This window comes from Pan paniscus, chromosome 1 (assembly GCF_029289425.2).
Source record: "Pan paniscus chromosome 1, NHGRI_mPanPan1-v2.0_pri, whole genome shotgun sequence".
In the NCBI taxonomy this organism is placed as follows: domain Eukaryota; kingdom Metazoa; phylum Chordata; class Mammalia; order Primates; family Hominidae; genus Pan; species Pan paniscus.
Window position 1 is genome coordinate 118,366,874 of NC_073249.2, and position 13,242 is coordinate 118,380,115.

The window sequence follows — 13,242 nt, forward strand, 5'->3', positions numbered from 1 at the left end:
TTAGAGCAGATGGTAATTCATATGAACCTTCATGGGAAGCCAGCATATGAGCATGACAGAAATTTCTGTCTTCGAAGAGATCAGAGAGGAGGCATCACTGAAGGCCCGGAGCTCTAGGGAAGGTGCAGTAGACCCTAAAGGATTAGCTGGATGGAAGAGTGGGCTGGGGCCAGGGATCAAAAACATTGCTTCCCCAAATCTTCAGCGTCATTGGCTGGCTAGACTATACTTTTTACCTGGAGAATGGTGAGAAGTTTTTCACCATTATCAGTCTTTTAAAGGGACATTTCCATTTCTGTTTGAGAGAGGAATTTGTATTGTCATTTGAAATGTTTAAATTGCAGCTGTTAAACCTTTGAAACAGTTATGAGCATAACAGAATCTGGGAAATTATAGAATCCCTTCCCATAGTTTCATATAAAAATAAACATATCTACATGTATCTAGAAAGATGGACCAGGCGCGGTGGCTCACGCCTGTAATCCCAGCACTTTGGGAGGCCAAGGCAGGCGGATCACTGGAGGTCTGCAGTTCAAGACTAGCCTGGCCAACATGGCAAAACCCCATCTCTACTAAAAATACAAAAAAATTAGCCAGGCATGATGTGGTATGCACCTGTAATCCCAGCTACTTGGGAGGCTGAGACAGGAGAATTGCTTGATTCCAGGGGGCGGAGGCTGCAGTGAGCCGAGATCGTGCCATTGCACTCCAGCCTGGGTGACAGAGTGAGACGTCGTCTCAAAAAAACAAACAAAAAAAACAACTTAAGATGGTCCTTCCAGCTTTTATAGTTAGTAATTACCTGTCACCTATCTCAGAAGTCTTCCAGTGACTTCCTATCTCACTTGAGGGGAAAGCCAGTATCACAATGGCCTGGAAGCCTCCTTGGTCTCCCCTTCCCCTACATCCACTACCTCTCTGGTCACCTCTTCTCCCTCCATGCTCACTCTACTTTAGCCATAAGGGCTCCTGACTGTTCCTTGAACTTGAGAGCCTTTGTACCTGCTGTTCATTCTACAGTCTTCATTTATATATCATATGGTTACTTTCTTCAGGCCTTTACTCATTTTTATTATTTTTGTTGACAAGGTCTCACTCTGTGGTCAAGGCTGGGGTGCAGTGATCATAGCTCATTGCAGCCTCAAAATCCTGGGCTCAACCGATTCTTTTGCCTCAGCCTTCTGAGTAACTAGGACTATAGGCATATACGACCATGCCTGGCTAATATTTTTTATTTTTTGTGGATATGGGGTCTTGCTGTTACCCAGGCTGGTCTCAAACTCCTGGCCTCAAGCAGTCTTCTCACCTTGGTCTCCCAAAGTTATGGGATTACAGGTGTGAGCCACCATGCCTAACCATATCACTTTTTCAGACCACCCTAATTTAAACTGTAATTTGACCCTACCAGCCCACCCACATTCAGCACTCATCTCTTCTCTGCTTTTTTTACATAGCCTCTTTAATTCAACATATCACACTTGTGTGATTTTCTTCTAACCTAAATATAAGTTCCAGTGAGGACAGTTTTATGTATTTTGTTCCTGCTGTATCCCTAACACCTAGAACTTAATATATGCTCAAGAAATATTTGTCAAATGAATTATTCTCACCAGGCAAGAGAAGTTGACAATACTGATGACCAATTCTCTTGACCCCTTCTAAGCTGGGCCACTAGACCACCCAGTATATGCGCTAAGCGTTCCCACTCCTCTGTGGGAGTACTGTGGAGTTTGGTGAGGTATAATAACATTTATATAATTATAACCCAGCACTGGACCCTGGATTTGAAAGAGTTTGGAGCTTGCTACAACGGATTTGGGTGGGAACTTTTTAGATATGTTTGATTACTAAGACTTCACATTACATTAAACAGTTAAAATGTAATTTTGTACTTTATAGCATAAATCACCTGTTTTGGATACAAAGCCCAAGGAGACAGGTGGAATCCTGGGGGAAGGCACACCGAAAGAAAGCAGTACTGAAAGCAGCCAGTCGGCCAAGCCTGTCTCTGGCCAAGACACATCAGGGAATACAGAAGGTTCACCCGCAGCGGAAAAGGCCCAGCTCAAGTCTGAAGCCGCAGGCAGCCCAGACCAAGGCAGCACATACAGCCCCGCAAGAGGTGTGGCTGGACCACGTGGACAGGATCCGGTCAGCAGCCCCTGTGGCTAGAGGAACACCAGCACAAACGACAGCCTCAAGTCTCCTTCGAGCTTTGTAAAGTATACTCTTCACTCTCTTTCTCTTCTCTGCAAGAATTCTGATTACTACAAAGGTGCCAACTTCAACATTCACATTTCAACTTCAACATTCACATTTTTACTGACAATTAGAATTAACAAACACGTTATATATGTAAAAGCTTTTCATTTCATCTTCTCTTTGATATTTACATCCCATAAAGTAAGAAGTGTTTATTTTAAGATGAACAGATGATAGGCATCACTGATTCTGGATAGTTAAGGAGGCCAGTTTGAATTGGGGACATTGAAAAAGAAATTTTATTGTTACAGGCACTTACGGGAACCCACTAACCAATTTACATTGCCTAGTGAATCCACTAGAGTTAAGGCCACCCACTTGATGCCTCCAGCATCTTCATGCAGCCATGGAGTATCGTTACCAGGATCAGTCTGACTGACACCTCAGCTTATCTCTACGCAGGCTGCCCACAGGTCACTGTGGCTGTAGTTTCATCTTTTCCACAGCTATTACTACGCCTGCATCCTTATTGTTCCTTTTACTTTGTGTTTACTTAGAGAAAACTGAAGACTGCCAGGGCAATTTAGATAACATAGCTTGTTATATTGGTAATCTGTTTTACAGAGTCAGTCGACTGAAAATGACTTTATTCTTTTCCCCCACCAATTGAAGTGCATGGGCTTTTTATAAAACCTATTTTTTGTGTTACTCAGAATCCTAGCAGTGGAGACTATTAGATATTACCATATCTTAATTCATATTATAGCAAATCATATTGTCTTGTCCATAGGAAGTTTGCATTTTTAGAGATCTATACACAGAGAATACCATGATGAGGAAGAAGAGAGTTGGGTGTCTTCCTTAACTGCAGACAGGACATCAGTCAGCACTTTACATTAGTCTTTCTGATTATCAAAAGCATTCCTCATTTTAAACTTTTTAAAAAGCAATGCATAAATTTTGTACCTGTCCTTAGCAGACTTCACAGACATCAGGTGTCCTTTGTTTTAACCATATTCACACTACAAGTTATGTTCAACTGCTTACTAAAAGTGATACCAGTCAGGAATAAAGTCTTTAAATTTTCATGCAGATATTTGTATCCCAAGCACTTGCTTTTTGATTTTAATATGAAATGCAGAATACACATTTTTGGATCCAGGAAGTGTTACTTACGTGCCTGTAACAATGTAATTTTAGGCCAGGTGCAGTGGCTCATGCCTACAGTCCTAGCACTTTGGAAGGTTGAGGGAGGATGATCGCTTAAGCTCGGGAGTTCAAGGCTATGTACTAAAAATAAAACTAGCCAGGCATGGTGGTACACGCCTGTAGTCCCAGCTACTTGGAGGGCTGAGGCAAGAGGATCGCGAGGTGGCAGTGAGTTATGATCGAGCCACTGTACTCCAGCCTGGGTGACAGAGCAAGACCTTGTCTCAAAATTATACATGTTAATATATTCTAGTTTAATATTGCAAACATCTTTAGAATTTCATCAGAAAGGTGATTTTTTCTAAGAAATGCAAAAGGATTTTAGGATTTTTAACACAGAGGACATGTAACAAATGAATCCTGACAGACACCTGCAGTTTAGAATAAATTTGTGAACATCCATGCGTATAAAGTGTCCTCTTCGGACAAGACATGTTCACACTGACTTGGGGAATATGCCCCCAAGGTGAGAGCTGTCTTTTGAACTGTGATCTGACTGACTCTGAAAAGTAGTGAATGCCCCAGGTGATAGACTGTGAGTGGAATTAATGCTGCTTGCATGCCTTTTAATCCAAAACCAAATTCTTTTAAAAATTTTTTAAATAAAATTTCACCTTTGTATTCTTTCATTACAGATATCCATTTGGGGATGAAGTCTACTTTGACAGCTAGCAAGGCAACATGCAACTGCTGTTGAATGATGACAGCAATTCAGGAAAGACTTAAATATGAAAGCAAATTGAACACATCGGGCCAGTTTGTTATCAGAAAAGAGATAAGACTTGTTTATTGACTAGCCAATATGTCACTAAAATTAAGGTTTATATTGTGAAGCTTTTTTGAAATTTTACTTTTTTTTGAGAGTTTTGCTCTGTCACCCAGGCTGGAGTGAGGTGGTACAATCTCGGCTCACTGCAACCTCCACCTCCCAGGTTCAAGAGATTCTCCTGCCTCAGCTTCCCGAGTAGCTAGGATTACAGATGTGCATCACCATGCCTGGCTAATTTTTGTATTTTTTAGTAGAGAGAGATGGGGTTTCACCATGTTGGTCAGGCTGGTCTCGAACTCCTGACCTCAAGTGATCCGCCCTTGTCGGCCTCCCAAAGTGCTGGGATTACAGGCGTGAGCCATTGTGCCCAGCCTATATAGGGTGAAGCTTTTAGGAAAATCAGAACAGGGTAGACAGCTGTTAAAAACAATGTTTAAATGGAATAATGTTGAATGTTTACAGGCTGTAAGAACTATTGTATACACAAAATAAACTTTTTACGTTGTGGTTTGGTATACTGTCTTAACTGAATTTTCTTATAAGAACCCCATGAAACTTACCTGAGTTTTTAAAATGCTATCTAGGACATCATACCTTATAGTATACATGAAACATAATGTAATCCAGGTTGTAATTTAGAACTTTTTTTTTTTTTAAGCTGAGCACTTTTAATGTAATTCCAGATTATGACTCTTAAAAAACATTGGCCATTTAGAGAAATAGTTCTATTTGCCCATCCAAATCACCTGAATGACTTTTTGAAAGAATAGGGGTCCACATACCCAGATCCCATCCCAGCTGTGCACAATCTGAAGCAAGCAGAGTGGAACAAGTTGGCAACTTGTTCCAAGCGTGGGCCTTTGCAGTCTGTGATCCAGTGTTACTCCAGGTCCCAGTCTGTCCCATACTTGTCTTTTGCTACAGTTAGTTACTTTGTTATCATCCCCTTGTAAACTGCCTTCAGTATCTGGGATAAGGAAGACAAAGCTTAATGACAACTAAGGTTCTAGCTGACATCTTTCATATTTAATTTTTGTGAGTTTTCATCTGTTTTCTGTTTATGTGTCCTAGGTTCTTGACCTAACCACATGGGTTTTGTTTTTTGTTTTTATATTAGAACTTACTTAGAAAAGTTTGTTTTACAGCAGTATTATGGAACAGAAGAGACCATTTTAAATAATTTTTTTAAACAGCCCAAAACACACAAAAGATACTTGTTTTCTAGAGACAGGGTCTTGCTGTGTCACCCAGGCTGGAGTGCAGTGGCACGACCATAGCTCAGTGCAGCCTCCACCTCCTGGGCTCAAGTGGTCCTCCTGCCTCAGCCTCTTAAGCAGTTGGGACTACAGGTTTGTGCCAGCATGCTTGCTATTTTTTTTTTTTTTCTTTGAGACAGAGTCTTGCTCTGTCACCCAGCCTGGAGTCCAGTGGCTTGGTCTCAGCTCATTGCAATCTCTGCCTCCCAGGGGTTCAAGTGATTCTCCTGCCTCAGCCTCCCAAGTAGCTGAAACTACAGGCGCATGCCACCATGCCCAGCTAATTTTTGTATTTTTAGTAGAGACAGGGTTTCACTATGTTGGCCAGGCTGGTCTCAAACTCCTGACCTCAAGTGATCTGCCCGCTTCAGCCTCCCAAAGTGCTGGGATTACAGGTGTGAGCCACTGCGCCTGGCTGGTGATTTATTTTTCATAGACACGGGGGTCTTACTATGTTGCCCAGGTTGGTCTTGAACTCCTAGCCTCAAGCGATCCTCCTGCCTCAGCCTCCCAACGTGCTGGGATTACAGGAATGAGACACCATACCCAGCCCAAGAAGTAGAGTTTCTTTTATACTGACTTTGGCCTAACAAAATAGATTTTCATGGAGGAAAAAAAAAACCTAGATTTTTAATAAGACTATTTTATATACTTTTTTACATTGATCAAGTACATTATTTTTACTAAACAACATTGTTTCCCACTACATCCATGGTTATGTATAAAAAAAAGCCATTGTCAATTAAGATTTTAAAAAATTACTTCCATAAGAGTATTAAATTCTAACCTATGATTCACTTAACTTCCTACTTTATAAACACTAGGTAAAGTAATCTCACAAGCTGCCAAAGAACACATCCCAAGTAGTAATCACAGATGATGAAGCACCTTACAGGACACCTCCACCCTCAAACACGCATGTCCAGAGAAGTATTAATGCCTTAATAGACTACTGAAGGCTAACTATTTACATCATTCTAAAAATATTTTAAGCTGTATTACAGTGCTATAAATTCTCCTTTTAAGGAAAAAAGTAATAGATTGTTTCCTTACCGTGTTTGAAAGGAAAAAAAATAAATCCATAGTAACTAATGGTCTGCTGATTTTTTCCCTGAATTTTTAAACTCCAACAAAGCATTATTTTGCAAAAAGTCCTTTAGCCCAAAGTCAGTGTCTCTGTTTTGATCTCTTTGTAAAAGAACTCTCTGTTCATCCATTCTCTTTCCCTGGGACCGTAAAATAAGGCTGAAAAAGTCTTCATCTGGTACTGTCGGACCCTTTGTGGTAGCAGGTGGTGGAGCACATCTTTGATCATCTAATCTGGATCCCTAGAAGTTTATGAGAGGAGATTAAAAGACATACTGTGGGAAAGAAAGCACCAAGCTATGTTAAATCTCAGTCACAACAAGAAAACGCAGTTGTAAACTTTTATTTGGGGCTTCTCAGAAATTAATCTTTGTTTTTATATTGTTCTCTTTAGTTCCCAGCCTGATTTCTGAAAGAAATAATCTTTAAACCTGAAACTGCATAAAATTTTTCCTTTAAAATGGCTTATATAGGTATAGCTGCCTCATTGGTTTAGTACGTGCATTATGTTAAGTCATACTGTTTTAATTATAATTGGTCACAAGGATAAAATACAAGGTCAACTGTATCTAAGTATGACAGTTCAAGGTTATAATCTAACAGGCATCAACTGTGTAACTTAACAAATCTTTAGAAATATGTACAAACCCCATGAGGAACTACCTTAAAAAAATCACGTCTTAGGCTAGGGGACAGCAAACTGTAACCCAGTGCCGGCTTCTGTAAATGAAGTCATTTTCATTTTCCCATCAATACATTTGTTTATATACTATCTATATGGCTGCTTCCCTACTAAATGGCAGAGTTGGGCAGTTGCAATAGATACCATATGGGCGGCAAAGCCTAAAATATTTTCTATCTGGCCTTTTACAGAAAAAGTTTGCCTGCCTCTGTCTTAGGCTGTTAGATCTGTTAAGAAATAGCCCAGACTGATTTTTTTTTTTTTTTTTTTTGAGACAGATTCTCGCTCTGTCATCCAGGCAGGAGTGCAGTGGTGTGATCCTGGCTCACTGCAACCTCCATCTTTCAGGTTCAAGTGATTCTTCAGCCTCAGCCTCCCAGTAGCTGGGACTACAGGCATGCGTCACCACACCCGGCTAATTTTTGTATTTTTAGTAGAGATGGGGGTTTCACCATGTTGGCCAGGCTGGTCTCAAACTCTTGACCTCAAGTGATCCACCCACCTTGGCCTCCCAAAATGCTGGGATTACAGGCATGAGCCACCATAACTGGTCTCTGAATTTTTCTTTCAAGTTTGAGTATTATGATTCTTATATTAGACGTGCTACTTGTCAAATAAAAAATACATGCACTTACAAGTATACACCATAGTTTCTGGCATTGTAGCTCAAGAGTAAGAATAGAAGTGTGATAGCTGATATTTGAATATGCACTACATTGTTAGGGACTGTGATAAGACATAGATCCCTGAACATTTAAGCCCAGAACCCTCAGAGGGTGCAGTTATTTACTGCCCTCCTAAGTGAGTGCCACCTCCACACATACCTGGCTCATTCATTTCTCCTGTCATAAATTGATAATTTCAATGTCCTCCAATTAACCCAACACTTGGGCACTTAGTTCCTAGACTTCCTCACTTAGTTCCTAGACTTCCTCTGATTGAATGTCCTCATCCTCCACTTCGGCCTTAGCCATTTGGCTCCCATGGTCATATTCTAGCCTCTTGTTATCTCTATAGAAATGCCTCTTCCAGTTCTTTGCCCATTTTTGAATCAGGTTGGTTTTTGTTGAGTTTTAGGAGTTTTCTGTATATTCTGGGTATTAATCCTTTATCAGATATGTGATTTCCAAGTATTTTATGTTGGGTTGCCTTTTTACTGTTGATAATGTCCTTTGATGCACAAGTTTTTAATTATGAAGTCCAATTTGTCTACGTTGTTGTTGTTGTTCCCTGCTCGCTCTTTTGGTTTTATAACCAAGAAATCACTGCCAAACCCAATGCCATGAGGCTTTCCTTTTTTTTCCCTTTAGAGACAGGGTCTCACTCTGTGGCCTAAGCTGGAGCACAGTGACGTGATCATGGCTCACTGCAGCCTTGAACTCCTAGGCTCAAGTGATCCTCCCACCTCAGCCTCCTGTGTATCTGGGACTACAGGTGTGTGCCATTAATTAAAAAAATTTTTTTTATAGAGATGGGGTCTCACTATGCTGCCCAGTCTAGTCTTGAACTCCTGGGCTCAAGCAATCCTCCCACCTTGGCCTCCCAAAGTGCTGGGATTACAGGTATAAGCCACCACATGCTCCTCTTGAGTTTTATAGTTTTAGTTCTGATGCTTAGGTCTTTGATCCACTTTGAGTTTTGCATATGGTATTAGGTAAGGGTCCAACTTCATTCTTTTTGTATGTGGCTCTCTAGTTTACCCAGAACCATTTGTTGATAAAACTGTCTTTTCCCCCACTGAATGGTCTTGGCACCCCTGTTGCATATCATTTGACCACACATGCAAGGGTTTATTTCTGGGATCTGTATTCTATTCCATTGGTCTATATGTCTGTCTTTATGCCAGTACTGCACTGCTTTGATTAGTGTAGCTTTGTAATAACGTGAAATTAAAAAATGTGAGCCCTAAAGCTTTATTCTCAAGACTGTTTCGGATATTTGGGGATCCCTTGAGGTTCCATATGAATTTTAGGCTATATTTTCTATTTCTGTAGGAGAAAAAAGTCATTTGGATTTTTACAGGGATTGCACTGAATTTGTAGGTCACTTTGGATAGTATCGAAATGTTAACATTATTAAGTCTTCTAATCCATGAACATGGGATATTGTTCCATTTGTTTTCTTTCATCTCTTTCAGCAATGTTTTGTGGTTTTCATTATACAAGTCTTTTGCCTCAGTGATTAATTTCTAAGTATTTTATTCTTTTTGATGCTATTTTAAACGGAATTTTAAATTTCTTTTCCAATTGTTCATTGTTAGTGTATAAACACACAATGGATTTTTGTGTTGATTTTGTATCATGCTACTTTGTTGAACTTGTTGATTACCTCTGTCAATTTTATTGATACTTTGTCCTTTCCAATGTGAATGCCTTTTTTTCTTTTTTTGCCTAATTGCTCCAGCTAGAATTTCTAGTACTACATTGAATAGAAGTGGCAAAAACCTGCATTCTGATCTCGTTCCTGATCTTGGAGGAAAGCTTTCAGTCTGTCACCACTGAGTATGATGTCAGCGGTACATGTTTCATATATGGCTTTTATTATGTTCTGGTAGTTTCCTACTGTTGCTAATTTTTAAGTTTTTATCATGCAAGAGTTTTGAATTGTCATTTTTTTCCTGTATGTGTTTTTTCCCTTTATTCTGTTTATATTATGTGTTACACTGATCGATTTTCACATGTTGAACAATCAATCCTTGCATCCTGGGAATAAATCCCACTTGGTCATGGTGTAAAATCCTTTACAACAGGGGTGCTGCTGAATTTGGATTGTAGTATTTTGTTGATTTTGCATCTGGATTCATGAAGGATATTGGTCAGTACTTTTCTTGTAGTGTCTGTCTGGCTTTGGTATTGGCAATACTGGCTTCATAGAATGAGTTATGAAGTGTTCCTTTACTTTCAGTTTTTGGAAGGAACAGCTTGAGAAGGCATAGTGTTAGTTCTTTAAATGTTTGATAGAATGCACCAGTAAAACTATCAGGTCCAGGGCTTTTATCAGGAGGTTTTTGATTACTGATGCAATCTCCTTATGATGGGTGTATTTTCTGTTTCTTCATCATTTGTTCTTGGTAAATTTGTGTTTCTAGTAATTTGAATCTTTTTAAAATTAGTCTATCTAGCTAAAAGTTTGTCAGTTTTGTTAATTGATTTTCAAAACGTCTTGGCTTCATTGATTTTCTCTATTTCAGTTCTGTATTTTATTTATTTCTGCTATAATCTTTATTTTTCTTTCCTTCTGCTAGTTTAGGGTTTTGTTTGTTCTTCTTTTTCTAGCTCCTTAAGTTGTAAAGTTAGGTTGTTGACTTGAGATCTTTCGTTTTTTAGTGTAAACATTTACAGCTATGAATTTCCCCCTTGACATTGCCTTTGCTGTGTCCCATACATTTTCATATGTTTATTTTTATTTGTCTCTGTTTTACAATTTCCATTGTGATTTCTTCTTTGACGGATTAGTCATTTAAGAGTGTTTAATTTCCACAAAATTTATGAGTTTTCCCTGTTTTCCTTCTGTTATTGCTTATTTTATCCTATGGGGTCAGAGAAGGTACTTTATATGATAGTTATCTTTTAAATCTGTTGAGAATTTGTGGCCTAACATATGGACCGACCTGAAAAATGTTCCATGTGCACTTAAGAAGAATGTGCACGCTGCTGTTGTTGGGTAAAGTGTGCTATATATGCACGTTAAATCTAGTTGGTTTACTGTGTGTTCAGGTCCTCCATTTCCTGACTTTTCTTCTTCTAGTTGTCCTATCCTAATGAGCACAGGATACTGAACTCAACTATTTTTGTAGAACTGTCCATTTCTCCCTTCAATTCTGTTAATTTTTGCTTCATATATCTTGATGGTTTGTTATGTATCTTTAGCATTCCTTCAATCTACTGGGACCACTGCTACTTTTTACTTTCACACTTTTCATTTCTTTATTTTCCTTCTTACAGCCTAGATTCTTAAGTCCATTATTAAAATCACTTCCTGGCACATGTCTTCAACTACCATTCTCTCCCCTAAATCCCATTCTCCTGGAAAAATAGCAGTCTTGATTTATCTCTCCGCCTCAAGCAGCTGGCTATGACTGGATAAAATACACAATTGCACTCACTAGTTTTACTTCCAGTGACTGAACCTCAGGTGGGTTCTTAGCACAGCACAGTGTTCTTAATACTTTCCCCCTAGTTTCAGTTTCTCTAAGTCAACTATTTCCCACTTCCTTTCTCTTCAAATTTATAGTGCTCCCCAACTCCAATCTTAACTAATGACTACTTCTTTCTTTGGTGAGAAAATAAAAGCAGCCCGAGAGAATTCCTACTTGCTCCCATCTCCAAATCCGTACTCTGCTTTCCCTCTCTCACCCACACAAAAACTGTGTTCTTCAGTTACCCCAGACTTACCTACATCACTGACTCTTCTCTACTTGACCATTTCCATCTGTAGATAAACTATGTTATCACCCCCAAAAAGAAAAAAAAAACCCACATTTGCCTTATATTTATTTTCTAGCTAATGGTCCATTTAACCCATTAAAGTTTCTATATTTACTATCTCCCCTTTCACACTTCCCATTTTCTCACCCCACTCAATCCTTTGTCCCCACCATGCCACTGGAACAGTATCTTTCAAAATTATTCATAATCTCCATGTTATCAAATCTAGTAGTTCCGTCATCATCTGACTCAGGTTCTTAGCAACATTTGCCACAGTTGAGCATTGCTTAAGATACACTCTTTACTTGATTTCCACCACACCACACCCCACCCCTCCCCAGCCCACCCTTGGGGTATCCTTCCAACTCTGGCTGTTGCTTCTTTGCCAGCTCATCTTCCTCCATCTAACTAGTAGATTTTGAAATGCTCAGGGCTTAGTCTTCCTGTCCTATTCTTTAGGTACTTTCTTCCCAGGGCTTTAATACCAGCTATAAGCTGATGTCTCCCAAATTTACTTCTCCCTTGGGCTCCAGATTTTACATCAAATTGCCTATTTAACACCTCTACTTCATTGTCTATACCAGTCACACTTGCCATTCCTTGAACTGGCTAACAGTTTACCAAATTTAACATGTCTAAAACAGAACTCTTGCTTTTTCTCTCCAAACTTGCTTTTCTTCTAGTCATCTCCATTTCAGTGAATAGAACCATTCATTTCCCAGTTATTCAAGGTATAAGTCATCCTTGATTCTCTTTCCCTGAAACCCTCTACTCAATTTATTAAGAGGTCCTGCCAACTAACCATAATATATAACTGATATAATAGCTAATAATGTAGCCCTATGCTAACTACTTCTCACTGTTACCACTCTAGTCCACATCACCAATATTTTTTGCCTGCATCACCATACAATCTTTCTAGCTGGTTTTCATACTAACACCCTTGCCACTCTACATTCTTCCATCAGTAGCCAGGATCCTCTTTGAGGACACTCCCAGTACCTTCCTAATACATCTAAAACACGACTTTATCATGGCCTCCAAAAGCCTAGATGATCTAGGCCCTGATTATTTCTCCATCCTCATTTTGTACAACTCTTCCCTTCCCCTACTCATCCCATGCCAGTCACATCTGCCACTCCTTGAACTGGCTAAGCTTTTATATCCAAGAGAGGACTTGCTGTCTCTGCATGGAATACTCTTTCTCTAGATACTCACATGGCTGACTGCTTCACTGCATTCAGGTCTCTGTTCAAATGACAATCCAGAAAGGTCTTCTCTAACCACCCTACCTAAAACAGACACTCCCCCTACCACCAACACCTTTGCTTACCCACTACCCCTTTATCCTCCTTTAAAGTTCTTCATAGCAAGCATAATTACCTAATGCAACACACATATACTCTCTCTCTCTATACACACACACACACACACACGTCTCTCCTAAAATGTAAGATCCTTTAAAAATCAAGTGTGTCCTCGATGCCTAGAATAGCAGCTGAAACATAATCGGTGTTCAATGATTTTTTACTGAATGATGGACAATAATAACTCTCTAATACAAAATAAGCCCTTCCTGAATGAGAATTATAACACTACCAATGTTCTCAG

At 39.5% G+C, this 13,242-nt stretch overlaps 2 protein-coding genes across 38 annotated transcripts in view; one reads left to right on the top strand and one right to left on the bottom strand.

Moving 5' to 3' along the window:
* Positions 1-4,695, top strand: part of CLCC1 (chloride channel CLIC like 1) — a 31,505-nt gene extending 26,810 nt beyond the window's left edge. For 18 of the 27 annotated variants that reach the window (XM_008960419.5, XM_003808332.6, XM_055115236.1 and 15 more), the window contains 2 exons: positions 1,900-2,217; positions 4,047-4,695. In XM_008960419.5, the coding sequence (XP_008958667.1) occupies positions 1,900-2,172 (273 nt within the window). In that variant the 3' untranslated portion in view covers positions 2,173-2,217; positions 4,047-4,695. Of the gene's footprint in view, positions 1-1,899 lie in introns of all 27 variants that reach the window. The other 9 variants (XR_010112914.1, XR_008626015.1, XR_010112917.1 and 6 more) reach the window with 2 other exon arrangements.
* The window catches only part of GPSM2 (G protein signaling modulator 2), a 56,956-nt gene continuing 48,011 nt past the window's right edge, over positions 4,298-13,242 (bottom strand). For 6 of the 11 annotated variants that reach the window (XM_063606648.1, XM_034932566.3, XM_034932597.3 and 3 more), the window contains one exon: positions 6,042-6,764. In XM_063606648.1, the coding sequence (XP_063462718.1) occupies positions 6,525-6,764 (240 nt within the window). In that variant the 3' untranslated portion in view covers positions 6,042-6,524. Of the gene's footprint in view, positions 5,148-6,041; positions 6,765-13,242 lie in introns of those variants that run through there. The other 5 variants (XM_063606647.1, XM_055115185.2, XM_055115187.2 and 2 more) reach the window with 2 other exon arrangements.